The sequence below is a fragment of the Dasypus novemcinctus genome, chromosome 29 (genome assembly GCF_030445035.2).
Source record: "Dasypus novemcinctus isolate mDasNov1 chromosome 29, mDasNov1.1.hap2, whole genome shotgun sequence".
Classification (NCBI taxonomy): domain Eukaryota; kingdom Metazoa; phylum Chordata; class Mammalia; order Cingulata; family Dasypodidae; genus Dasypus; species Dasypus novemcinctus.
The window spans coordinates 21,008,811-21,033,153 of record NC_080701.1 but is presented as its reverse complement, the minus strand read 5'-3'; the positions used below and the strand labels follow the sequence as shown (position 1 = coordinate 21,033,153).

The 24,343-nt window shown below is 45.0% G+C and overlaps 2 protein-coding genes across 13 annotated transcripts in view; one reads left to right on the top strand and one right to left on the bottom strand.

Annotated features, from left to right (window-relative positions):
• FGFR1 (fibroblast growth factor receptor 1) overlaps positions 1–4,792 on the top strand; it is a 52,406-nt gene extending 47,614 nt beyond the window's left edge. For 6 of the 7 annotated variants that reach the window (XM_058290030.2, XM_058290029.2, XM_058290028.2 and 3 more), the window contains 8 exons: positions 319–440; positions 919–1,029; positions 1,523–1,713; positions 2,400–2,522; positions 2,743–2,813; positions 3,135–3,272; positions 3,447–3,552; positions 3,701–4,553. In XM_058290030.2, coding sequence (XP_058146013.1) covers positions 319–440; positions 919–1,029; positions 1,523–1,713; positions 2,400–2,522; positions 2,743–2,813; positions 3,135–3,272; positions 3,447–3,552; positions 3,701–3,877 — 1,039 coding nt within the window. In that variant the 3' untranslated portion in view covers positions 3,878–4,553. Of the gene's footprint in view, positions 1–318; positions 441–918; positions 1,030–1,522; positions 1,714–2,399; positions 2,523–2,742; positions 2,814–3,134; positions 3,273–3,446; positions 3,553–3,700 lie in introns of all 7 variants that reach the window. The other variant, XM_058290033.1, reaches the window with a different exon arrangement.
• LETM2 (leucine zipper and EF-hand containing transmembrane protein 2) lies at positions 4,538–24,047 on the bottom strand. Of its 6 annotated transcripts, none has more exons than XM_071212661.1 (11): positions 23,787–23,828; positions 22,379–22,457; positions 20,174–20,627; positions 19,407–19,550; positions 16,959–17,096; positions 16,324–16,524; positions 15,068–15,187; positions 12,782–12,895; positions 10,147–10,239; positions 9,768–9,869; positions 4,538–8,927 (listed from the first exon to the last, which is right to left on the bottom strand). In XM_071212661.1, exons 2-11 carry the CDS (start codon positions 22,423–22,425, stop codon positions 8,865–8,867), a joined length of 1,476 nt encoding a protein of 491 aa, XP_071068762.1. In that variant the 5' UTR covers positions 22,426–22,457; positions 23,787–23,828; the 3' UTR covers positions 4,538–8,864. The 6 variants fall into 6 exon arrangements, with proteins under 6 accessions (XP_071068762.1, XP_058146017.1, XP_058146019.1 ...); XM_058290034.2 differs by lacking the exon at positions 23,787–23,828 and adding an exon at positions 22,996–23,082; XM_058290036.2 differs by lacking the exon at positions 22,379–22,457 and having other exon boundaries at positions 23,787–23,891.
• Positions 24,048–24,343: the final 296 nt, after the last annotated feature.

Here is a 24,343-nt window from a genome sequence, read left to right as displayed (position 1 = left end):
ACTGGGCGGCTCTCCTTACGGGGTGCACTCTTTGCGCATGGGGCTCCCCAATGCGGGGGACACCCCTGCGTGGCACGGCACTCCTTGCGCGCATCAGCACTGCACGTGGGCCAGCTCCACACGGGTCAAGGAGGCCCGGGGTTTGAACCGTGGACCTCCCATGTGGTAGACGGACGCTCTATCCCTTGAGCCAAGTCCAGTGCCCCTTTTCCCCTTTCTGCTCTCTGTTGGGTGAAATATGGAGATTGAGGTGCACTGTCCTCTAAAGGATTGAACGTTGCCAGCCCTAACCTATGCTGCCCTTTGTTTCCCCCAAAGACTGGTTTTAGGCAAACCCCTGGGAGAGGGCTGCTTCGGGCAGGTTGTGTTGGCTGAGGCCATTGGGCTGGACAAGGACAAACCCAACCGTGTGACCAAAGTGGCTGTGAAGATGCTGAAGTGTAAGTGACGTTCCTGGCATTGCACAAACAATGCCTTCCCTTTCCGTGCTGAGTCTGGGCCTCACGCCAGGAAGAGCACCCGCCCTGGTGCCCTTTCATTGCCCACAGCTGCTTCACTGCCGGTTTAGGGGTACCCGGGGGTGGAAGGGGCAGTCCACACCCTGAGATTGCTGTGGCTCTGATTTTCCCGCTCGGCGTCCCCCTGGGTTGTGGGCAGGTGCTTCTTCTAGGTCCTGTTACTGGCTGTTTTTTTTTCCTCCTCATCCTCTGCCCCACCCAGTGGCACAAGCCCCATGTTCCAGGACCTGCTCCCATCAGCGAGAAAGGAAAACTAAGTCGCGTGGGGAGCGGGGAGGAGAGGAGCAAGTCCCGGAGAAAAGGGGCTTCTTGGGCATATACCTTGTGCCTTCTCCCTTGGCTTTTCTCCTGCCTCCTTCCCTTCCAAAATAACTGAGTCTCCCCTCCTTTGTGTGTAAAGCGGATGCGACCGAGAAAGACCTGTCGGACCTGATCTCGGAGATGGAGATGATGAAGATGATTGGGAAGCACAAGAACATCATCAACCTCCTGGGGGCCTGCACGCAGGACGGTACGGCCCAGCCAGGCTGGCCGCCGCCCCCGGCGGGGAGGGTCTGTGGTGCCGAGCTCGGCCTTCGGTGCAGCTCGTAGGGTTGGTCAGGGAGGAGATTCTGAGCAGGTTTTGGGGGGGTGGGTGCTTCCTTCTGGGAGTGTCAGTGATGAGGCATCTGTCAGCTACACTTGGGGAGGGTGGCTGAGAAGGGAGGCCAGCTGAGCCTGAGAACACGAGCATCGAGATTGAAGCGCACAGCGTGTGGGTATGAGCAGGTGACTGCGGGCTGTCCAGGTGAGGGCTCTTAACCCTAACGATGCTCAGGAGCTTTCTGGGCTCTGCTGGGGACAGCTCTTTCCCTGGTCCCCCAAACAGCAGCAGGAAAGAGGAGGGTAGGACTGGCGGGCCAAGGCCTGGAGTGAGCGGAGGGTGAGGGTTCCTTGAAGTGAAGCTCCACCTGCTCTCCTGCCCGCCCGCCCCGACGACCTCTTCATCCTCTCGTGCGCCCCAGGTCCCTTGTACGTCATCGTGGAATACGCTTCCAAAGGCAACCTTCGCGAGTACCTGCAGGCCCGGCGGCCTCCTGGGCTGGAGTACTGTTACAACCCCAGCCACAACCCAGAGGAACAGCTGTCGTCCAAGGACCTGGTGTCCTGTGCCTACCAGGTGGCCCGAGGCATGGAATATCTCGCCTCCAAGAAGGTGTGGCCCTCAAGGCTCCGGCGGGTGAAGTCAGGGTGGGGACAGAGCCCTGCTAGTGCTCCAGCCTTTGACTTTGAATCCTTTGATTAACTTCTTGAGCGCTAATGACAGGTGCTGTCTCAGGCTCAGTAGAGCCTTCATAGCTAGTGGTTGTGGGGTCGGACTCAGGTTCAAATCTGCACCGCCATTTTCTGTGTAGCCTCGGGCAGTTATGTAACATCTTCTATTTCTTCTGATGTAAAATAAGAATAATACCTATGTTGTGGAATTCTGTGGGAACATGAAGCACCATCGGTGGTGGTCCAGAAACGATAGCTTAGCTGGAGCCCCGGCCGTGTGCGGGTGTGCTGCCCCTGGAGGGACAGGACTTGCCAGCAGCCACCTTGCAGACTGAATGTGTGCACCAAAGTTCAGCCATTTGGAGTGTGAATCCACAAAACAGGACCAGGGAGAGGTGGCGGATGAAAAGGCACTTGCTGAAAGCCGGGAGCCAGGGGTGTTTGAAGTGGGAGGGGGCGTTCGAGGCTGGGAGTAGAATGTTCCGGGGCTAGCCAAGTGGAGAGGAGAGGCCTGCGAGTGAGCGAGGGCGACCGGGTGGAGGAGCATGTTTCACAGCCTCAAGACCCCCTGGCCTGCATCCCACCCCTCACCCCCATCTCTTCCTGCTCTCCCTTCCTCTCTCTCAGTGCATACACCGAGATCTGGCCGCCAGGAACGTCCTGGTGACAGAGGACAACGTGATGAAGATTGCAGATTTTGGCCTCGCCCGGGACATCCACCACATTGACTACTATAAAAAGACGACCAACGTACGTGCTGCCGATGCCTGGGCCCGGGGCCTCTGCCCGGGACACTCCCCCGCCAGCCTCTCCCCGCTGGGGTGTCTCTGCTGGGACCCCGAGGTGTGGTGTGGGAGGAGGAGCTGAAACGTGCCCTCCCTCCTGGGCCCACCCCTGCTTGCCCCCACCTTCCCCAGGCACTCCTTCCCCTGCCCCGGGCCACCCCCAGTGTCCCCTGTGTTGCTTGCAGGGCCGGCTGCCTGTGAAGTGGATGGCGCCCGAGGCCTTGTTTGACCGGATCTACACCCACCAGAGTGACGTGTGAGTCTTAAACGAGCAGCTGCCAGAGACACGTGGGCTGAGCCTGTCCAGTACAGTAGAGGCCTGCCTTCCTCGTCTGCGTTGACGAGAGTCTCCTTCCATTTTGGAGAGAGAGAGAAGAAAAAACAAGTGTCTATATCCGTCCGCTTTGTTCCCAGACATTGGGCAGGGCCTCCTGTATCCCCCTTAGGCATAAGGATTCGGGCTGGGGGTGGGTGGGCTCAGGGTGAAGTTTCTGATGTGCCGGCGAAGGACAGGTGGAAAAGTTCATAGACAGGCGGGGCCCTGTGCCCGTGGGACCCACTGGCTGCTCGTCCGCAGGTGGTCTTTTGGGGTGCTCCTGTGGGAAATCTTCACTCTGGGCGGCTCCCCGTATCCTGGTGTGCCTGTGGAGGAGCTTTTCAAGCTGCTGAAGGAGGGTCACCGCATGGACAAGCCCAGTAACTGCACCAACGAGCTGTGAGTGTGAGAAGATGCCTGAGGGCTGAGCTAGCTGGGGGGGAAGCAGGGGTGTCTGGTGGGGCATAAAACAGCTCTTGTAGTCATTCCTCCCCCAGTCCCTCCGCCACAGGCTTTTTAACCTACCTGCTGTGTCCTTCCCCCCCCCCCCCCCCACTTTACAACCTGGCACAGGTACATGATGATGCGGGATTGTTGGCATGCAGTACCCTCTCAGAGACCGACCTTCAAGCAGCTGGTGGAAGACCTGGACCGCATCGTAGCCTTGACCTCCAATCAGGTAAGGCTGTCCGGTCCTAGACCTCGAGGGCATCATCCAAGCTGCTTTATTTATTTTTTTTAACCTGTCGGTGCTCCCGTTGTCCTTAAACAGGTGCATCTCTATGGGCGCATGCCCAGTCCACTGCTCTTTGTCTCTCCTGTCACAGGAGTACCTGGACCTGTCAATGCCCCTGGACCAATACTCCCCCAGCTTTCCCGACACCCGGAGCTCCACGTGCTCCTCAGGGGAGGATTCTGTCTTCTCTCATGAGCCGCTGCCCGAGGAGCCCTGTCTGCCCCGACATCCAGCCCAGCTTGCCAATGGCGGACTCAAACGACGCTGACCACCACCCCACGACCACCCTTCCCAGACTCCCCACACTCCATCGTCAACTGTAACGTGCGCCCACAAGCCCCTGCTGCACGCACTGCCTTCCCCTCTTCCCCTTCCTGCTGGCAGGAGTCGGCTGCCACCTGAGGCCTTCCTGTGTGGCCCGCCTTCACCCCACCGAGCCCACCTCTCCTCCTGCTCTGCCTCTCAGCCTGTTGGGGAGAGAGTGGGGCCACAGAGGCAGGTACTTGCAGGTGGCCACTCCATCCCCTTCCTGGGACCAAGACCCCCTCCTTGCCACTGGGCACTGCCTGGAGGGCTGGGGAGCGGGCGAGGAGCAGGCACGCCGGCGAGAGCTTACAGAGCCTTTCTTGTGTTGGTTTTTGTCTAGTTTACTTTAACCCAGAAGCCCCTTGCGTTCTGGTGGCAGGTGCCTTGTCCTCAGGGCTACAGCAGTAGGGAGAGGCCCGTGCTTCAGGCCTCGAGCGAAGGCCACCTCTGCTACACACAGATGGTGCCAGCGGCTTATTAAATTCCGGTACTAATTTGCTTTGCTGACCAAATACCTGGTACCAGAGGATGGTGAGGCAAAGGCTGGGAGCATTGTCGTGCCCTGGGGCCCAGCCCCATACTGGGGGCTTTGTACATAGCTACGAAGAAAACACAAAGTGTATAAATCTGAGTATATATTTACATGTCTTTTTAAAAGGGTTGTTACCAGAGATTTACCCGTTGGGTAAAATGCTCCTGGTGGCTGGGAGGCATCAGTTGCTATATATTAAAAACAAAGAAAAAAGAAAAAAAAAAAAAGAAAATGTTTTTAAAAAGGTCATATATTTTTTTGCTATTTTTGCTGTTTTATTTTTTTAAATTATGTTCTAAACCTATTTTCAGTTTAGGTCCCTCAATAAAAATTGCTGCTGCTTCATTTTTCCCTGGGCTGTGTGACAGGGGAGAGGATGTCATCTAAAACAGAGTGAGACTCAGCGGCCCTGGGCTAGCATCTGCCCGGAGGGCACTGCGCGTCCCCTGCGGTTTCCTTTTAACCTCTTCCTCTTAGGTCCTCCACGAGACCTCCCGAGGACAAACTCTGGACTTAGCCAGTCCTTCTGGAAAGGCAGGGAAATAAGACATCTGCACCAGGGGCAGGAGCCTGCTGTCAGTGGGCCAGGGGGGCCGGGCAGGGAGCCAAGGCCTGAGCAGCCCTCAGCAGCAGATCGTTTCCTCAGAGGAAGCGGGTGGGGTAGGGTCAGAGACGAGGGCGGGGGCCTGCCTAGGAACAGCCAGGGCGGAGAGCTGAAATGATGAAGGGGGAAGCTAAGGACGATTACCAGGTCTGCGGCGCAAACCCAGCTAAACGCGTCTCCCCGCTCCGTGAGGCTGTGGTTGCGCCTGTGCTTCTCTGTGACTCTGGCCGCCTGAGACAAGCTTCACGTGCCAGGTCCCTTGCTTTGTTTTCCTAACTTACTCTGTTCATTATCCTCCCCTGCACCATTCTTCCTGCATCCATGGGACCAGAAAACATTTGTTGGGACTATCACAGAGCTTGGCTTCCTATAGTTCTTCCTGTACAAACTGCACCCCGTTCCTCAGGAAAGGGGGGAGGAAAAAAAAAAAAAACTCTAGAGGTTTTTGCATCTTAGCTGCTTGGAAATTTACTTCTGCCACCTGCTGGTTATCTTATACTCACTAAGTGGATTCTAGCTTCTAAGTACCCTGTTGCTCAACTTACCTACTCCTCAGCCTCTATACTTAAAGCTTACTTTTAGCAACTATGGCTGGATTACTTCTGAATACTTTTTTACAAAGGAAAGCTCAATAAACTTTCATTTCTGTAGGGAAAAATGGGATAGCTGCTTTAAGTTTCCTTTCTGAGCGAGGTATTTGGGGCAGCTGCAGCATCGGTCGCTATTGTAAAAGTCTCTTACCCTTGCTTCTCTGTAAATATGCAATTGTCAAGATATTAAAATCTGTGTTTATGTTTAAAGAAGGCATAATTTGGTGAACAGAACCAGGAAATGAATTTTAGCCCTTAAAACCGCTTGCTTTGGGAACGTATACTGGTGTCTGTCTTTGTAAAACAGTGGTGATAACTTCTGCCTTGCCCTACCTTGAAGCAGCGTTGTGTGAATGGATGGAGAAGCTATAAAGGACTTTTTATTCCTGGGGGAGAGGTGCTGGAGAACTACATGGCACTGTTATAAATGCCCTTGCCATTATGGGCAAATCACCCACGAGCTTCCCCAGACACCAAAGTGGCGGTCAGATAAAAGAGAGGGAGATTGACCTGAAAGAAAATGAAATGGCCATTTTACTTAGATGACCAGATTGGGTCTCTTGAGGAAAAGGAATCCAGTTTATCTAATGAAGACGTTGTGCTGTCAGAGCACTGAATCTGTCTGGTTTCCTGAGAGTTAAAAGATGAGGGCCTGGGATCACCACAGCACTGATCAATACTGCCTTTCCATCTTGCCTGATTGCCGTGGGCTGGGGATCGTCAGTCCCTTGGTGCCGCTAATGTAATGTATTGATCTCAGGTAAGTAAGATTGAACGCCAGATGAAGCAAGAAATCCATTTCGTCAATGATAATGAAGTTGCTGTGTCTATCAGCCACCACTGGGTGGAGCCAGCAGGCTAAGAGCTCAGTGGCGTTTGGTAACGTGCCAATTTGCTTTACAGTTAACCTGAGTTTACCTACAGATGTGTACTGGTGGTGAAGGGGAAATCTTCAGCCTTAGGTCTTGGCATTACAAATTATTTCTTTGACCTCATCAGGGATGACTAGTGTAATGAGCGAAGTACAGAATTAGACACGGCACAGTGCAGGTTCATGTGTGTAAACTGCCATCCATACTTCTCTGTTCCAGCAGAACTCTGTGTATGAAACACTAGCCAGATCTAACATCACCGCAGTCTGTTTTAGAGAATGCCTACAAAGTATAACCAATGAGATTATCAGCAGCTGGCAGAGCTGAGATGATAGATCTGGAGGAAAGCACAGGGGGATGGAAAAAGCTGTGGGGCAATTCGGAATATCGTCCCATTTCCCTCCGCTAATGAGAGTCGGGCCGAGGGAGGCCAGCAAGAACCCGCCCTTGAGAGCGACTCGGTCTGGGCCGAGGTCTTTCTAGGTGGCATCAACAGTATTCAGGACCCTTTATACTGTAACGCCTCCCATACGCACATCTTGGCAGGGAGTAATGGCACATTTCACCAACATGCAGCCACCTAGAGGTCTAGTTGGCTTTTGTTACTCCAGGAGGGCTGGGGTCTGTGTGCTGCACCCCGCCTGTGTGCATTTCTTCCCTAGTCAGAGCTGGTGGTTAAGCATTCGCCAGAATGCCACTAGCTAGGTTTGGGCATGGCTAGATAGTTAAGATGAAACCCAACAGTCAAGCACTTCAGTAAGGAAAGCAAAAGGTCTGCGCCTTCTCTAAGCTACTGTAACAGGAAGAGAAGTATCAAGCGTCTGATAGGCCTAGATGCACCAAAAGTGGAGAAGGCCAGCCGGGACCAAGGGCGCCCGCAGCCCCTTGACCTAACCGCCCCCACTCTGCTTGTAGGGGGAGCAGAGGGAATTGTGGAGCAGCCCAGCAGTACACAGGAGTCATTCAGCTAAACAGGATGGAGCAAGTTTGCTAATCCCTTTCCCACATTCGACTCTTGAAATGCAGACTAATTAAAATAAACACCCCATCGGTGCAGAAATGAGAAAATTGACAGTGAATCACCTTGCTAGGCCTGTGGCAAGACTCCATGGAATGCTGCATTTGCGCAGTAGGGAGTCGTCATTCCCAAAAGAACTGGGGTTCATTAGCAGTACACGGCGAAGAGGGTTGGGAAGCATTTTAAAGGGCACGTTCTTGCTGTGAGGTACTCGTGACATTCCTTATTTAGATGATCCCAGACTGAACAGATCTGCATTTTACATGGTTTAACTGACTTCCATCTAACTGCTTCCAATTTCATAGAAATTAACGAATTCTAATTTTATCACCCACAGCCCCAAATACCTTTTTCCCTTCTACTCCCCAAGGGAAGAAAGCTGTTGGTCAGCTGATGGCAATCTATTAAGTTTTTTCAGTATTGACAATACTGAAAATCAACATAAATATCTGAACATAATAGTTATTACTGGGTAACATAGGGATTGTATCAGACTTTTAACAAATCTTGTGACTAACAGTCTTATTTGTGACAGACCAGAAAAACACACACATAGCACAAACAAATGGTTAAGCCTTAAACCCTTAATTATGTTTCCTAGCAAAAGAGTGGCTAATGAAAGCCATATGTGCTAGAAGAGGGTGGCAGCAGCCCAGATTCCTGCAGCCTGCAGGCCCAAGGGGGGCGGGGGGTGTCTGTCGGAACAGCTGAGCAACAGCCAAACCTTTTGATGGCCAGTCTATTTAACTCCTTGGTTTCTCTTCCAAGGAGCTTGTTCTTTATATCCAGAAAGACTTTACTTGGAAGTATTATCTGTCTCATGGCTAAGGTACTGGGTTTCCAGGGCCTTGTTCCTACTGATGGGTCGTCCTGAAAAAAGCTGGTCAGGTGCTCTTACAATGGTTTTTGGAGTTTCCAAGGTCTTACTCAGGATTCCAAGTCAGGGAGACTGAGGTATCTAATGTGCCAAACTGATTTCATTATGCAAAAAAAAAGCCTTCCCTTTAAAGGTCTTGCACACAAATAAGAAGCTGTTGGCAAACAACATGGGTTGGGGGGGGCGGGAGGGGGAGCTTTTCACATTCAGAATTTGTAAAGTTCCCTGGAAACGTACATGACAGTGGTGCGGAGGAAGTGGACTTGGCAGCTGTATTTCTTTAAAGGGTCTGTACTTGGTCTCCCTGCTGCCATCGTCTGGATGACTGCCCAACAGACTAAATGGCTGGTCCTCTGTCAAGCCAGGTAGGGACAGTCTTAGCGGGGAGGTCCTCTGGATGCCATGGCAGAGGACTGGAAGCTGGAGAGAGTGAGCTGCGGCGTCCTCAAGTGGTCCTTAGGCTCCTTTTGAACGAGCTTTGCTGTTCTGGGATGTCTTTTGTGATTTGCCCTTGAGTGTCTAGGTACAAAACATAGCACTTTAGCACTGGTCACAATTCGATGTTAAGTTCCTTAGGAGTCCCTTGTTTTTGTGTGTCTTTGGTCAAAATAATGACAAAGTCAAAATTGAGTTTATAATTTATCTTGGTAATAAAAATCAAAGAGGCGTCCAAACAAGACCTCGTGTGCCTTGAGATCATTTTCTGGATGTTTACCCCATCTGCGTTTTCACAGATCGTCTGTCCCACCAGCAGCTTCTCTGGTCCTTCAGGAGCCAGTAGAGCCACCACAATTCAACTCATCCATGACCCTCCACTGTTTACTTGTGCCATGCTTTCTGCTCTTGCCCCATATTCTTTTACCCAAATGGGAATACCTGACAGATAAATAACTTCTTATTTAATGTATTTCCCCTAAGATTTAAATTGTCTTCCTGTTGTTATTTCCTGACATCAGAAGCCTATGTAAGATACACAGCGTATGGAAACTATTTCCATCTGGCACAGAAAAAAATAAGGATTTGCCTATATTGTAAATAGCCTCTGGACTTAACATATTTAGGTCTGATGCACGATTGCATTGGTTGATGATTTTTTCTTTCCATTTTTGGATAACAGGTAAAAAAAAAAATAGTGGTTATCAGATGACTAAACTTCAGCCTACAATTTCCTGTTTGTAAGAAAAGAGGAATGTGCAGTGTTTTGCAATAGTTGTGATTCTAGATTCTTACTGCACTTAAAGCTATCTAGAGGCTCGGTTTTTATGAGGACAGGAGTCGCGACTCAGCCGGTTGAAATAAACCATCTTCCTTCTCAGAAAAAAGCTTTCTAGAGGGAAGGCTTTCTGCTTAGATACTTACAGTTTCTTTAGAAGTGATAGATCCCTCAGGTAACAAAAGAGGTGTTGATGGGGTTACAGGTGGTGATGACGTAACTGGAGGCCGCTGTGTAAATTCTTCATCCTTAAACACCAGAACTGAGCATTGGATGACTGATTTAAAACAGAATATGTATTCCATCTACAGTCACACTGCTAGGCCTACCAGGAATTTCTAACAGCTACTTCATATTCTGACACAGTTCAAAGGGCAACATCTAGAACCTAATTACATACCAAACATTACAATAGATATCCCTTATTTAGGAACACTTATTGTATTGAAATTCATTTTCATTAAGAGAAAATCAAGTCATTGTGTTTTCATTTTGACTTGATCAAATGAAAAGTAACTTTCTAACCTTAGTTCCCTTCTGTTGAGGTGTAAAATCCACCACATTCTCTTTAGATTCTGGAGAAGCAAGTGATTCGACAGGAACACTGGTCTTTCGAGCCTAGGGAGAGAAATATTTTATACATAGAAAGCTTTCTGCTCTTCCTGAAACTCAGAAGCACGTCTACAGAAGGCAATGCTATTTTAGCACAACTTGCTTTCTACTAAATCCCTAACTTCCTCTTCAAACTATGCCCTTCATGAGTAATATATGAAATATGTCCCTGAAATAGCAACTTAGTATTATTTATCTTTGAATTTTAAGTACCCTATATGCAAAAGTTGCACTCTTACTAGATTCTGGTACTTAAAATCCTCCATCATTAGCAAGCCATTGATTTGCCAATTTTGGTTCTACTGTCTAATAAATACTTATTAAATTTGCCTGATTTTTTTAGAATGGTAGGTGTTGCTTAGTAGCACCTGCAGCAAAGGAAAATGAGAGGGGAGTTTTAAAACAGCTATCTAACCTACCTTTAAAAATCATATTAATTAGGTCTGAAAAAATATATATATATATATATATATATATCATAGCTCTTTGAAGTAGGTAACTACTTTGCTTTGGAAGGAAAAGGGCCACACATAAATCCAAAATTATACTTGAGTCAATGTCTCTATTTAAAAAAAAATTTTTTTTTTTTTAATTTATTTCTCTCCCCCGGCCCCACCCCGGTAGTCTGCTCTCTGTGTCTATTTGCTGCGTCTTTGTCCACTTCTGTTGTCGTCAGTGGCACGGGAATCTGTGTCTCTCTTTGTTGCGTCATCTTGCTGCGTCAGCTCTCCGTGTGTGCGGCACCATTCCTGGGCAGGCTGCACTTTCTTTCGTGCTGGGCTGCTCTCCTTATGGGGCACACTCCTTGCACGTGGGGCTCCCCTACGCGGGGGACACCCCTGCGTGGCAGGGCACTCCTTGAGCGCATCAGCACTGCGCATGGGCCAGCTCCACACGGGTCAAGGAGGCCCGGGGTTTGAACCGCCGACCTCCCATGAGGCAGACGGATGCCCCAACCAATGGGCCAAGTCCGCCGTCCTAGTCGACATCTCTAAATTCTTTACAGAACCTAGTCTGTTACTTGTTATCATTTTATATATATGGAGAATGGAAGTTTTAAAAACATGAATGAAAAACAACCAATAAAATGCACAGGAACTTGTCACTTTACCCTTAATTCCTAGGTCTTTCTCACCCACCCCAGAAAGCAAAACTGGATAAAGAGTTGATGCTCATCTAGATAACTCAGAACCCAAATTTAGCTGACACATTGTTAGTTCCAGATTTCCTTGCTACTAAGAGCAGTCTAAGGATGACAAGTAACTCTGACCTGTCTTAAATGGATTCAGAAGTTTGATTCGAGTGAGAACTCACTAGCCAGCCTTTAAGAACATGGTCTGTGCTCCAAAATTGGCCCGGACTCCCTAAAATCCTGCTTGGACTAAACCCAAATCCAGATTAGTCTCTGGAAAGAGGGAAGGAGAAGGCAGGATAGCATTTCCTAAAGTACACTTCTTTGCTGCTGAACTTCAAATGCTTTTCCTCAACCTGCCTAAAGACAGCATAACTAAGATTAAAATGATTGGTTCTTACTCTGTCCTTAGTCTAATTTAAACCACACCCATAGTGTCTTCTATAATGTTCTTTCTCGCCCATGAAGATTCTGAGTCAGACATGAAGCTACAAAGTAGAAAAGTGAGAGCCCTTTCTGATGGGCCCTGAGCAAGATGCTTATAGCAGTTAGGACAATCCTGGGTTCTTCAGTAAAGTACCAGGAGAGAAACATTAAGGAAATGAGTTAAAGGAAGACAAAAAGTTTACATCCTAGATCAGCCATTCACGACTTTAAAATTAATAGGAATGGGGATAAATGAAATACACATGAAAGAATGGAACCATTCAATTGGGTCTAAAAAGAGAAATAGGGATGGAAAAAAAGCCTTTGCTAACAAAGACTAGATAAGGAAAAAGAATAAACTGGCTTCCTATTAGTAAACTTCCTTAATCAATGGGGAGGATTAAAGGCAGTAAAAAGGGAAGTGGATGTGGCTCAAGCGATTGGTCTCCCGTCTACCACACAGAAGGTCCAGGGTTCACTTCCCGGAGCATCCCCACGAGAGCTGGCCCGAGCAGAGAGCTGGCCCACATGGAGAGCTGGCACAGCAAGATGACGTAACAAAAAGAGACACAGAGGAGAGAGAGTAAGAGATGCAGCAGATCAGGGAGCTAAGGTGGCACAAGAGATTGAGCGCCTCTACCACTCCAGAAGGTCCCAGGATTGGTTCCTGGTGCCACCTAAAGAGAAGACAAGCAGACACAGAAGAATGTACAGCAAATGGACACAGCAGGGAGAGGATAAATAAATCTTTAAAAAACAACAACAACCAAATAAATATATAAATAAAGCCAGTAAAAACCCCTTTGGCTAGAGCTGTTCAAGATGACTTTCTTTTAGGAATTTTAAAAAGATTTTAAAGCTGGTTGGGCCAAATTCCAGAAGTTGTTTTGAAGAAAATGCCTGCCCTGTCTGTAAGAGAGAAGCCCCTTGTGGAGCGAGACCACTATGATGGAAATCCAGATTGCCCATCCCATGAGCCCAGTTACTCACCTCCCCACTTAGGGGTATCTCAACTGGCTTTGGTTTCACATCAATCAGGTAGAAGGTGCGCGACAGGAGCAAAAGAGAAGGAGGGACGTTCTCCTTCAGGTGGAGGTCTTGCCACTGGAGAACAGGAGGGGAATAAGACCCGACTGTCACAGAATGTTAGAGCTGTTAGAGACCCACAATCACCCACTGCGTCGCTGCAGCTTCCCCAAGCTCCTGCTGGTAACTAATGGCAGAACGAGGATAATCCTGGCCCTGGCTTCTGCACTATGGTTGTACCTGGCAGCCTCCCTCACTATGGTGGATCCTTCTCAGAGGTGGAAGAGTGTTCACTTAAACTTTCAACCGCCTTGGGGTACAACCAATTCTGGATGAAAGTGGCTAGACATACTCTCTTAGGCAATAAACAAAAAACCAAAATAATAATAACAATACGAAAAAGAAACCAATCATTAACCAAAGAAATAAACATTAAAATGAAAATGAGAATGAGATGTAAGTTTTCAAGTAGCAAGTCGGCTGAGCTTTTTAAAAAAGTATATTTAAAACTAATAGGTACACGATACAAAATTCAAAAGGCAGATATTAAAAAAAAAAAGCCTGCCTTCTATCCTTATTCACTAGCTACTGTTTCCCTCTCTAGAAGTAACTGCTGACACCAGTTCCTTAATCTTCCAGAGCTAACCTATGTACGTACAAATATATATGTTTATATACTTTTGTCTTTACACAAAGGATGACATGTACACACTGTTTTGGTCCTTTGTTGTTTTTTTCACTGAAATATATGTATCTTGGATATTGATTCGTATGAGTTCATGTAGTGTTGCCCCCTTTTCAAATATCTGTGAAAGATTCCATTGTATGGAAATACCATAATTTATTTATTCCCGTATAAATTTTAGGCTGTTTCCAATCTTTTCCTATTATAATTGGTTCTGCAGTAGATAATCTTGTGGGTATGTCATTTTGCATATGTGCAAGAATACAGGATAAATTCCTAGATGTGAAGCTGCTAAGTCAAAGAGTAAATACAATTATAGATTTTGATATTGCCAAATTCGTTTTTGACCATCAACGTGCCCTCTCCTCATACCCTTATTTCACCAACAGTGTGTTATCAAACGGATCTTTGTCGATGTATTAGGTGAATGTGGCATCTCATAGTTTTAATTTCTCTTATTATAAGTCAGGTTAAGATATTTTATATGTTTAAGACCATCTTAAAATTTTCCTTTTTATGAATTATCTGCTCATATCCTAACAGGATTTTTGGAGTAATAATACATACTACTGATATCATATTGGTTGGGTTAGTATCCTACTCTCCCAAAATGGGATTATAAAATGATATTCCCTTTCAAGAAAGCAATTAGCAATATGAACTGAATAGTCTATGTTCAAGAAATAAATGATTATTTTTTTAGGAGGTACCTGGGATTGAACCCGGGACCTTGTACATGCGAAGGAGGGGTTCAACCACTGAGCATTATTGCTCTCGTCCAGACTTTAGTAGGCAGAATTCTAAGATGGCCTCCAAGATCCCCAGCCCCTGGTTTACATGCACCTTCTCCAGTTGCTCCATCAAACACTAATGTAGGTACTGCTATGAAGGAATTTGGGAGATATAATTAAGGTCCCAAGTCAGTTGATCGGAAGGTCAGGAGATTAACCGGGTGGGGCTCACCTAATCACATAAACCATTTAAACCTGGGGCTAGAGGTCAGTAATAGAAGTCAGAGATCAGAAGCGTGAGGGGATTTGGCAGGGGTGAGACAATTTGGCAGGGGTGAGACGTTAGATGGCCGGTGTGAGAAGTTAGATGGCTGGGGAGCACAAGGTAAGGAATGCAGGTGGCCTCTAGGAATGGAAAGCAGCCCAGGGCCGACAGCCAGCAAGAAAACAAGGACCTCAGTCCTACAGCTGCAAGGAACTGAATGTGGCCAAAAACCCAAATGAGCCTGGAAGTTGATTCTTCCCACTGCCTTCAGAAGGGAACACAGCCTGCATTGCTGACCTACAGACTTGTGAGCTAATAAACGGATGTTGTTTTAAGGTACAGAGATTATGGTAATGTGTTACACAGTGATAGAAAACGATCTCAGTCGAAATGAAAAATCTAGCTCCTTCAGCGTCCCATTGCACACCAATCTGCATTGCTGTTTAGCCAATTAAATCAGGCAAATTAAGTCAAATGATTCACATACAGAGTAGAAATCACCAAATGAGGTCCACAAAGTGTGGAGGAGAGAGTCCACGTGAAAAGGGCCTGGGAAGACTGCTACTTGCCTCTGTGAGCTGCTGCCGTAGCTGTTCCTCAGTGAGACCCAGTGACCGCATCCCTCGAGCCCGACAGGCAGCTTGTAGTTCTGACACACTCAAAGTACTCACCCCTTCTTTGGCAATTATCTGAAAGAAAAGTAAAGAATGGTGTTGGTTCTTTTGGTTCCAATTTCACCTAATCCCTACATTCCAGCATTTCAGAGGGAAGCCAAAGAGTCTTGTGCTCTGACTCTTTGTACCCAGCACTGCTGCTGCAAAGTCCAGGAACTTGGAAAAATAAAGTGACTCAGAAGTAGCAGTTGAAATGGAGGGAATCCTGCCAACAGGTACTAATAATATGAGAAAAGTTTACCTAACTCCTCTGCACCATTCTGTACCAAACCCTCTTGATTTGCATTTTGCCTGGTTGTGACATCCTTTTGCCTTTCATAGCAGCTGTAGGAGTCATTAGAAAAACATTTCACTTGAAAATCTTTCAATGTTCCATATGTTGCAAGTACCAGTCTCCTTCTTCCCCTGTCCTTACCACAAACTTTCTGGACCATAAAACTCCCCCAATAAATAATTTAATACCATTTTTCCTTGGTGACCTAGAACGTCAGTACTTCTGAGACCAGTATTATTTATTCCAAAATTCTGAAAGCAGCAACTGTAATCTAAGTGGGGCTGATGGGACATGCTTCTCAATTTTGGGAAACCTGCTCCCTGAAGCAGAATGCTTTAGAGTAGCTCATCCAGATTTAAGAAACACTCTTTCCACCTTTTTCTGGAGTCTGATTAGTAGTTACAGTCCAAACCGTCTCTTTCTTCTATAAGATGTCTAGGTTCTACTTTTTCTCCCAGCATTAAGCTTTGCTATCTCTTCTTACTAGGTCAACTCAGTCAGCAGAATATTTATTTTGGCACCTGTTTCATGGGAGCAGTGACAAGGGGGTAGAGCAATGTCAGGGACCTACTAAGCTGTTATTTCCTTCCCAGCAGGTCCTGACTTCTTTAGATTAGTCCCAGCTAAGACATCCAAATTACCAACTGCTTATGATGGCCTTCTCAAAAATATGGGTCAAGGTATGTCCAACAGCTCCTAAAGTGAGTAATCAAGGTTCAGCCTGTCACGGTAATGGTTCTTTAAACTATTCATTTTGTCCCAACTTGTTGATGACTAGACAACAACAGAAAATACTGAACTTCTTCTCAAAGCTACCCTAAGACAATCAACTCTTATCTCCCAATGCCTTGCTAATTCCCTACAGTTAAGCTCTTACTTCGTCATCTGCTTTCACAGTCTTCAGTTTCATCAGGAGCTGAAAGCGGAGCAAATTGTTGGTTCCAAAGGCCTGCAGTTCTAGCAGTTTGCAAAGAGCAACCAGCTGAGGTCGATCTAAGTGCTCCAGGGTTAGCTCATCCTTAAATAGTCTGGAAAAGCGAACTATCTCCTTTGTGCTGGGCTTGTGGCCTGTCTGGACCTAGGCAGTGGGACAAAGAGGCTAATTAAAATGTGTTTCCTATTTAATTTAGCCTTTCCAGTAAAGCACTTGAAAGAGATATCAAAGCTTTTATGGACTTGATCTGATGTCTGCACCCTTTGGTACAGAGGGTCTGAAATTAGTGTAAACCTGTCTGAGATTAGCCTAAACCGGCTAAAGAAACAGGAATAGTAAAGTCTGACATGAATTCTATTGTTCTTTCTGAGAAGTTAGCAACGTCTTCAACATGTTAAGTTTTTATTTTGCAAATGGCTATAGTGGACGACCCAAACCTAAGTACTTAATGATACTATATAACTTGCATATTTGCAGTTTCAACAATATGTGAACAATCTGAAAGATCCCATGGTCACATGCATTTTTCATACCACTCCTAACCCAGATATTACTGATATTGTATAAAAGACTGACACCTGTTTTACATAGGATGAGAACTGTGTAGAAGCATCTCCCAAATTGGCTCTGTTCCTCCTTGCCATTTCCGTAATAGTTTCTTGTAGAAATTTTGCTAGCTCCAACTTGGCGGCCATTTTCTTTTTCTGTTTTTCTTCCTTAATAGTAGAAAAGGAAAAAGTTAATCCTTCATGATTACAGATTGGTAGAGGAGAAAATAACCTTTTCTCCTGTTCATCTCTACTTTATCAATATTATTAACATTAATAATATTGTTATTGCTCATTTCTACCTTATATATTAATATTATTTGGGGGCCTAATTGATGGATTTTGGTAAAAACCAGAGCAAATAAGAAGTAGCTTCTTATCTGCAACTTTTCTTCTTCATCTTATCTTTTAGTTCTCACCAATACAATAATCAAAAATATTTGATAGCTCTAAAATGTCACTTCAAGGTGAGGCTTTCTCTTTGTTTAGGATAAGATAGTATCTCCAAACTTTGTACAAACCATCTAGGCTGTATGACCAGCAAACACCTGACCTGACTCATCCTGGGTTTTGCTTTACAGAGACAAACAGAAATTATCTCTGCCCTAAATAGCTTACAGTGTGACACAGTGTGTTAAATACTGTAACAGAGATATGAACACAGCATTACATAGAAGAGAATTAAATGTACACACTTAAGACACTATCTTCACTAGTATTTCATTAGAAATGCACTGTGGTAGCATTTTTGAAACAGCCTTAGGGGCATGGAAAGGAATGGGAATCTATATGTTTAAAAGTTTTCCAAGAGATTCTAATAATCAGCCAATCACAAGAATCATTGATTTTAGAGAGATCTTGAAAGACTCAGTCAAAAATTATACAATGGCAATATAGTGGTTTGAACTCATTTGGTCATCATTCAGTCATCCATATCCATCCAAACATCCATCCATTGAGCATCCACCATTCTAGATCTGTGGGGAAAAAATGAGCAAAAACAGATAAGAATTCCTGCCCTTGTGGAAATTCTAGTCTAATGGGAGAGAAAACATTAATGACCAATGATAATCCAGTGATTCCACAGATTAATGTAAAAGTATAATGGATAAATATTATGAAAGAGAAAAGTATGTGAGAAATGTATAAAAGTCAGGGTTTCTCTCTTCCTCTTTCCCTTCCTTCTGCTGTCTCTCTCCAACTTTTTCATCCCTTGAACAAAGCAAACAAGAAAGTATTTTCTAAGATGCTGAACATGATGTGTATATGTATGTTCGGGGAATGAGTAGTATTGAGGAGAAGAGGTAATGTTTAGATAAATAATTTCCTCTATTCCTCAATCTACATTCACTAATACCTTCCTTGGAATCTTGGAATGCCATGGTATTAATTCTAGATCCTGATTACTTTAAATATAAGTAAATTAAACCATTGTCAGGCAGGTAGTTAAATATAACAATATTTATTTTATTTATTTTTTGAGGTATCAGGGCTGGCGATTGAACCCCGGACCTTACATGTGGGAAGCCAGCACTCAACCATGGAGCCAGGCTCCCCTGGGCTGATTTTTCCCTTTTTTTGTTTGTTGTTTGTTTGTTTTTAGGAGGCACCTGAAAACAAACCTCTCGTGGGAAGCAGGCACTCAACTGCTTGAGCCACATCCATTCCCCGCAATTAGATTTTACCTCCCAAATATATCACAAACCTATCTTAAAATCTTTACTCCTACCACTTCTTTCATAATTCGAGCTCTGTCATCTCTCCCTTGAATTACTGCAATAGCATCCCAGATAATTTTCCTGTCTTGGTTCTGTCCTCTTCAATTCTTCCTACCAGAAATATTATTTTTCTGAAACACCTCTCTAGTCATGTCACACCCCTGCTTAAAATTTCACCTTTCATGATTCACGACTGTTAAAGGTAAAGGCTAAATTCCTTAGGTTGTAAATGCTTTCCAACCTGACCCCAAGACCTAATTTCTGTCTCATCTCCTGCCACTGATCCTCTTGCACTCCCTGTTCCATCTACAAAAACCAAGCCATGGCCTCCTGTTGTGTAATACTATTTTGCACCATTAAGCCAGTTCGAGGGTTATGCTTTCTATCCTCAATGCCTTTCACACACTGTGGTAAAACTGCACTCACTCTTTACATCTCAAAGTTATCTCATCTGTAAAACATTTCCTAATCTTAACAAGTTAAAAGCTACTCCCTTTGTCCCCTCAAAATGCCTTGTCCATACTTTTATACCCATGGCACAGAATGGAGAGAATGAAGGAGCTCCTTATGTTTTCTAGCCCATCGCCTTCACAGTGACCATCGGGCTTGATAAGAACACCCTGTTTTCATGGACACTCAGCACGGAAGGCTCTGTTTGGCTAAACCTTATCTACTGTTCAGCTAATTACTATACTACCCGTTAATCTCTGTTCTCTTTATATTTTCAATGGTGAGAAACAAGTTAGAATATACTACGAACCTTTTTGGATTCACTCTCAAAAGTTGATGGCAACATTTCTGGGAAAAGTTTCAGAAACAATGGTAATAAGAATTCCATGAAGGGCACAATTATGAACACCACAAATGGAACCAGGCGGAAGAGATCAGCACAAGTTCTCAGCAGCTAAAGAATTAAATGCGTATGCAATATTCATTATTTCAGGACATGCTCAGAAGGAAACAAAACAAAACAAGTCCTGCCTTGCTTTCCTAAAGTGTTAAAAACCCAAGACAGATTTTCTGCAGCTGTTTATAAAATGGAACGGCAGGCTTTTCCTCTTTCTCATAATGCAGAAGTAATATGTATGGGATATCTTCAAGGAAAACCATGACAATCAAAACATGTTTGAATGTTTTTGTTTTCATGTAAATTAAGGGTCTGTACTTGCATAACATAGTTAATTGTTAAAACTCGTTTTTAAAATGCGTATACTTAACATATTAAAACAGTTTTTACTTAAGATGCACAAATCAAACCTCTCAACTCCTTGGAGAGATTAGAAAACACTATTATAACCCTTCTATAGGCAAATACATACAAATTTTAAGAATATTGCCAAAAGTTGTACAGCAAGTCAGTTGCAGACAGCTAAGAAACTCAGTAAGGAACTGTGGTTCTCACCAGAGTTATTATTTCTATTTTGGGATTTTTTAAGGCAAATTTTAAGTAGAGTTTAATAAAAACCAGGTTCCTAAATAGTTAATTTTAACTTCACATTTTCTTTCTCAAATATGGTTCTTGCCTACCCTTCGTCTCTCTCGTCTGGTCAGCACCTGTCCATGTAACAGCCTCCAAACCATTCTGGCAGCAACTTTAGTGTCAATCCAAAGCAAGTAGAATCCATTGTAGTAATATTTAAGTTCATCCAGGATTTTTTGTCTAAAAGATCGCTTTTCTTCCTTAATCTTCGTGTCAGTTTCTTGTGTGGACTGAGGGCTTGCCACCTGTGGCTTGTCTGTGATTTGCCTTGGTTGAGGCTTACAAGGGACTTCTTGATGCCAGCATGTTGATGTGTGGAGCTTTTGTATTATTCTAGTTTGTAAGGGAAGTACTTTATTGCCTGACTGACTAGGATAGGAATACTTCTTTCTTCCATGGTTCTTCTTACATGTTTTATTTAAATGGGAATCTGGCAATTGAAGAAATGCAAGTGATGGGTAATAAGAAGAGCACGTGAGATGGACAAAATGGCTAGGGAATCTGGAATAAAGAGCAACACTCTCTGAGTTGAGCGTATGTTATTATAAATTTAAAAGATAAAGAACGAGGCATTGTTTCTGGTTAAAATAAAACAACATTTTCTTTTTAAGCTTGTATTTTAAGAACAGATGATGTCCATTCATGAATGAAATAAAACCTTTTACCTCAGTTGAAGGGCACTATGCTCTGTGGCTGAATAATATACTCCATAACTAAATATTAATGTTTGTTCCTAAAAATAAATTGCTATATCAGAAGTTAGAAGCTCTATGACTATTGATTTAAAAATCTAATAGCAGGGAGCGGATGTAGTTGAGTGCCTGCTTCCCAGGTAAGAGGTCCTGGGTTCAATCCTGGGTACCCCCCCCCAAAAAAATCTAATAGCAAACATTTTTCTACCAGAGGTTATCTTTGAAAGTATTGTCTCTATCTAATTGTCAACCACTTTACTGACTGAAATAATGTTTTAATGAAATACTTCACTGTACCTGGGGGAATTAACCAATCGCACAATTCAGCTTTGTCTATGTAGTGCCTATGGAAATCCTTGAATGAAAAGCATTTACAGCTAAAATGTCCTTCACCTAAGATTCCTCAAGAACTTTAGGAATATTCCTTGTGATCTATTAACTTTAATTTTTAAAAAATTCAGAAAAAGATCATAAATAAAAACGCTGTGAGAATTAAAAAAAAAAAAAAGAACTTTAGGAATAAGAATTATAATTGGGCACCGCAGCCAGGGAGCTCTACGTTCTAGGTTTGCAGCATCCCACAATCTTGAGTTAAACTAGCACATTATATTATTTGTAAATAAAAATAAGACCCATATAGGCAAAGAAAATTACTGGCAAAGAGTTTGTTTTGGCGGAAAGACAGCTTTCTCCATTCTTTCACATGGTTTTAGAACAGTGCCAAGAATAAAATTGCTCACAATTTACCTCCTTTTTATATCTATGGGGTTCATGTAACCTTAATCAATTACAAAGGTGTCACTCTAAAACCATTACAACTTTCTTACCTCTACCACACATATCATGCAATATGCCTGAGTTCCAAAGTATATAGAAAATTGGGGCTAAGTTTAAATACATTAAAATGTCAGGTTCCTAAAAACGAACATAGTTAAAACCAACAGAGGCAGCCCACTTCCACAGTAGCCATGAATGCTAACGCGATCACTAACCCGTCGCAGCAGCTGCTGCTAGAAATTGTGGACAAGTGTACAGGATCAAGAATTCACATAATGATGAAGAGTGATAAAGAAATTGTTGGCACACTTCTAGGATTTGATGGCTTTGTCATTATAGTACTTGAAAACATCACTAAGTTTGAAATCACACCAGAAAAAAGGAGGATCAGATTTTTGCTGAATGAAAATAATGTAACAGTGCTGGTTCCTAGATGAGAAGGACCTGAAGTAATGGATTTCTTTGACTTAAGCTAGATTGTTTTGTTTTATAAAGGCAACAAAATGGAAACTTTTTTTTACCTTTTGCTGTTTAGAGTCTATATGTAAAGCTAACTTTCCCATTAAAGGGAAGTGCTTTGAAGATGCATTGTAAATGCCACTTTTTGTAAGTTAATCATGATTTTCTTGGAAAAAGAAAACAATCTGTTTGAAGACTTTAAAAATAAAGGCATTGGTAAAAAACAAAAACAAAACAACAACAAAGTTTTAATTATGTACAAAGCCTATGTTTTCTAGAAGAAAGAAGTTCATATAAATACTTGTGGGGTATTCCAAAGCTTACCTTGTTCGTGCAATAGCTAAGACTGTATTACAACTGTAGAAGGCCATATTTATATCTCTCAACTAGTCAACATAGAAGCCTATGCAAAAGGAGCAAGTAACACAATTTAGTATATTGATTATAAAGATATCAGGATTTAAGTATCTTTATTGCAAGGGCAGAGCATTTGCAAATTATATTCCAGATACAAAAATTCCCTCAATTCATTTCCAATAATCATGAATATTTTCTTAGCCCTGGGTTTGAAATTGCTGTCTTGAGATTCCAACAAATAGAAATGATCTCTACTATGAAGATGCTCCTGATAATGATCTGGTCTTTATAGGCACTTTGTTTTCTGGTCAATCCTATCTACTAATCTACTTGAATGGTTGCCAAGTATGTAAGACGCTGAGAAAGACACTCTTATTTGTAGCCTAAAATACAAGTAGAAAGTAAATGACCTGGATTTGTTTCCATACTTGGCCAAGCTCCCCCAAAACCTAAAATTTGAAAATGATTCTAATCTCATTCATGTAGCAGTGAAGATATACACTGCACCTGCTAATAGTTCAAGTTGAGGTAAGTCGATACCCTGTTCCAGTGATTTGCCAAAGAGCCCAGACTGAGCTTTGTACCTTAAATAAGCTTCACCAAAACCTTTCTCCATCCTGTGGCAGCTAGGAGCCTTAGCATCTCATACTGTCACCCCTGCTTTCCTGCAGCTGGGAAGGGAGTACGTGAGTCTCTCCTAGCTGGAAATCTCAACCACAGAGCTGACATTTTGAATAGGGGTTCAAGTAACATCTGCGAAAGAGGGGGGACGCCAAATTAAAGACGGAAGGTCTCTTGCTTGAGGGAGACAAGACCCTGCTCCGGCGGTTCGTCTGCTCTCAGGCCTCGGGCACTCCTGTTCTTCGCCGTGGGAACCCACCTCTCCGGAGGACCCAAGCCCAGCTCGCACGCTGGGGGCCCATGACCCAAGGCTCCCGGGATTATTTTTGCTTCTGATAGTTTAGGACACGGTGCACAACGCCCCCTCGGCTGCCTCGGTCAGTGGCTTTCACTGGGGTGAGGGGCGGGGGGTGTGTCTTTGTTTTTCGGTGCGGGGGTGGGGCAAACACCTGGACGCGGAACCTCGTCGGCGATCCGAGTGTGGGGAAGAACAAGGTGAAGCAGGGCGCGGGATACGTAAGGGAAAGGAGGATGCGAAGGGCGGGAGCAGGGAGAAATGGAGGCCGAGCTCTAAAGTTTGGGGCTGGGGGACGGGGACGAGGTCACGGGCTGAGGACAGCGCGGTGGGGAACTGGAAGCTGTCGCGAAACTGGGCGCTGACGGGAGGAAGAGGAGGGGGGGTGGGCAGCGGGATCCGGAGCGAAACGGCAGGAGCCCGGCGCCAAGTCACAGCCCAGGGCTCGCCCAGCCCTACCTCCTCTGCCGGGCTCCCCGGAACGGCCGCCTGGGTCCTCCCAGCTCCTTCCCAGCCCCCCGCCCCAGCTAGAAGGGCCAGGGGCCAAGTCTCTATGGTTCCACCTCTTTCCCTCTCACGCGGGACCGTCGCTCTGAGTGACGGCACCACCAGCCAATGAACTCTCAAACTTGGGGGGGGGGTGGCGGGAGGGGAGGAGCGTCCTTCACCGCAGCAACCCAGGAGGCCGCCAGGTCTCTTCCTCATGCGTGAAATGACTTCTCTTTTGGGTTTAGTTTAAGGAGCATCTGTGCGGGGAGGCCCAAGATTGATGTTTTTCTGCCCGTCCACAGACCGCAGGCTGTGGCCTCCCGCTCCCCACCCCCCCGAAAGCCCTGATGGAGGCTTCATTAAAGAGGCATTTGCTCTGCTGATAGCGTAATATGTCTGACAGTCGCCATGGTAACCATCTTGGAGTCACAAATTACATCATTTTGATGCAGCCTCCTTAACTGTCTCTTCCCCCCACCACCCCCGTCCCCGGCCCAATCTCGCAACTGCCTGGGGGGAGCAGTGAG

What these genes read in the sequence shown, in the direction of transcription:
- LETM2 (XM_071212661.1), bottom strand. Translation starts at nt 22,425, where the DNA reads ATGGCCTTCTACAGTTGTAATACAGTCTTAGCTATTGCACGAACAAG. An exon ending in TCTCATCCTATGTAAAACAG is followed by an intron (nt 16,525 to 16,958) that starts GTGTCAGTCTTT and finishes CCCACTGCCTAG; the next exon opens with GTCCAGACAGGCCACAAGCC. An exon ending in CTGTGAAAGCAGATGACGAA is followed by an intron (nt 15,188 to 16,323) that starts GTAAGAGCTTAA and finishes CTTTTCTTTCAG; the next exon opens with ATAATTGCCAAAGAAGGGGT.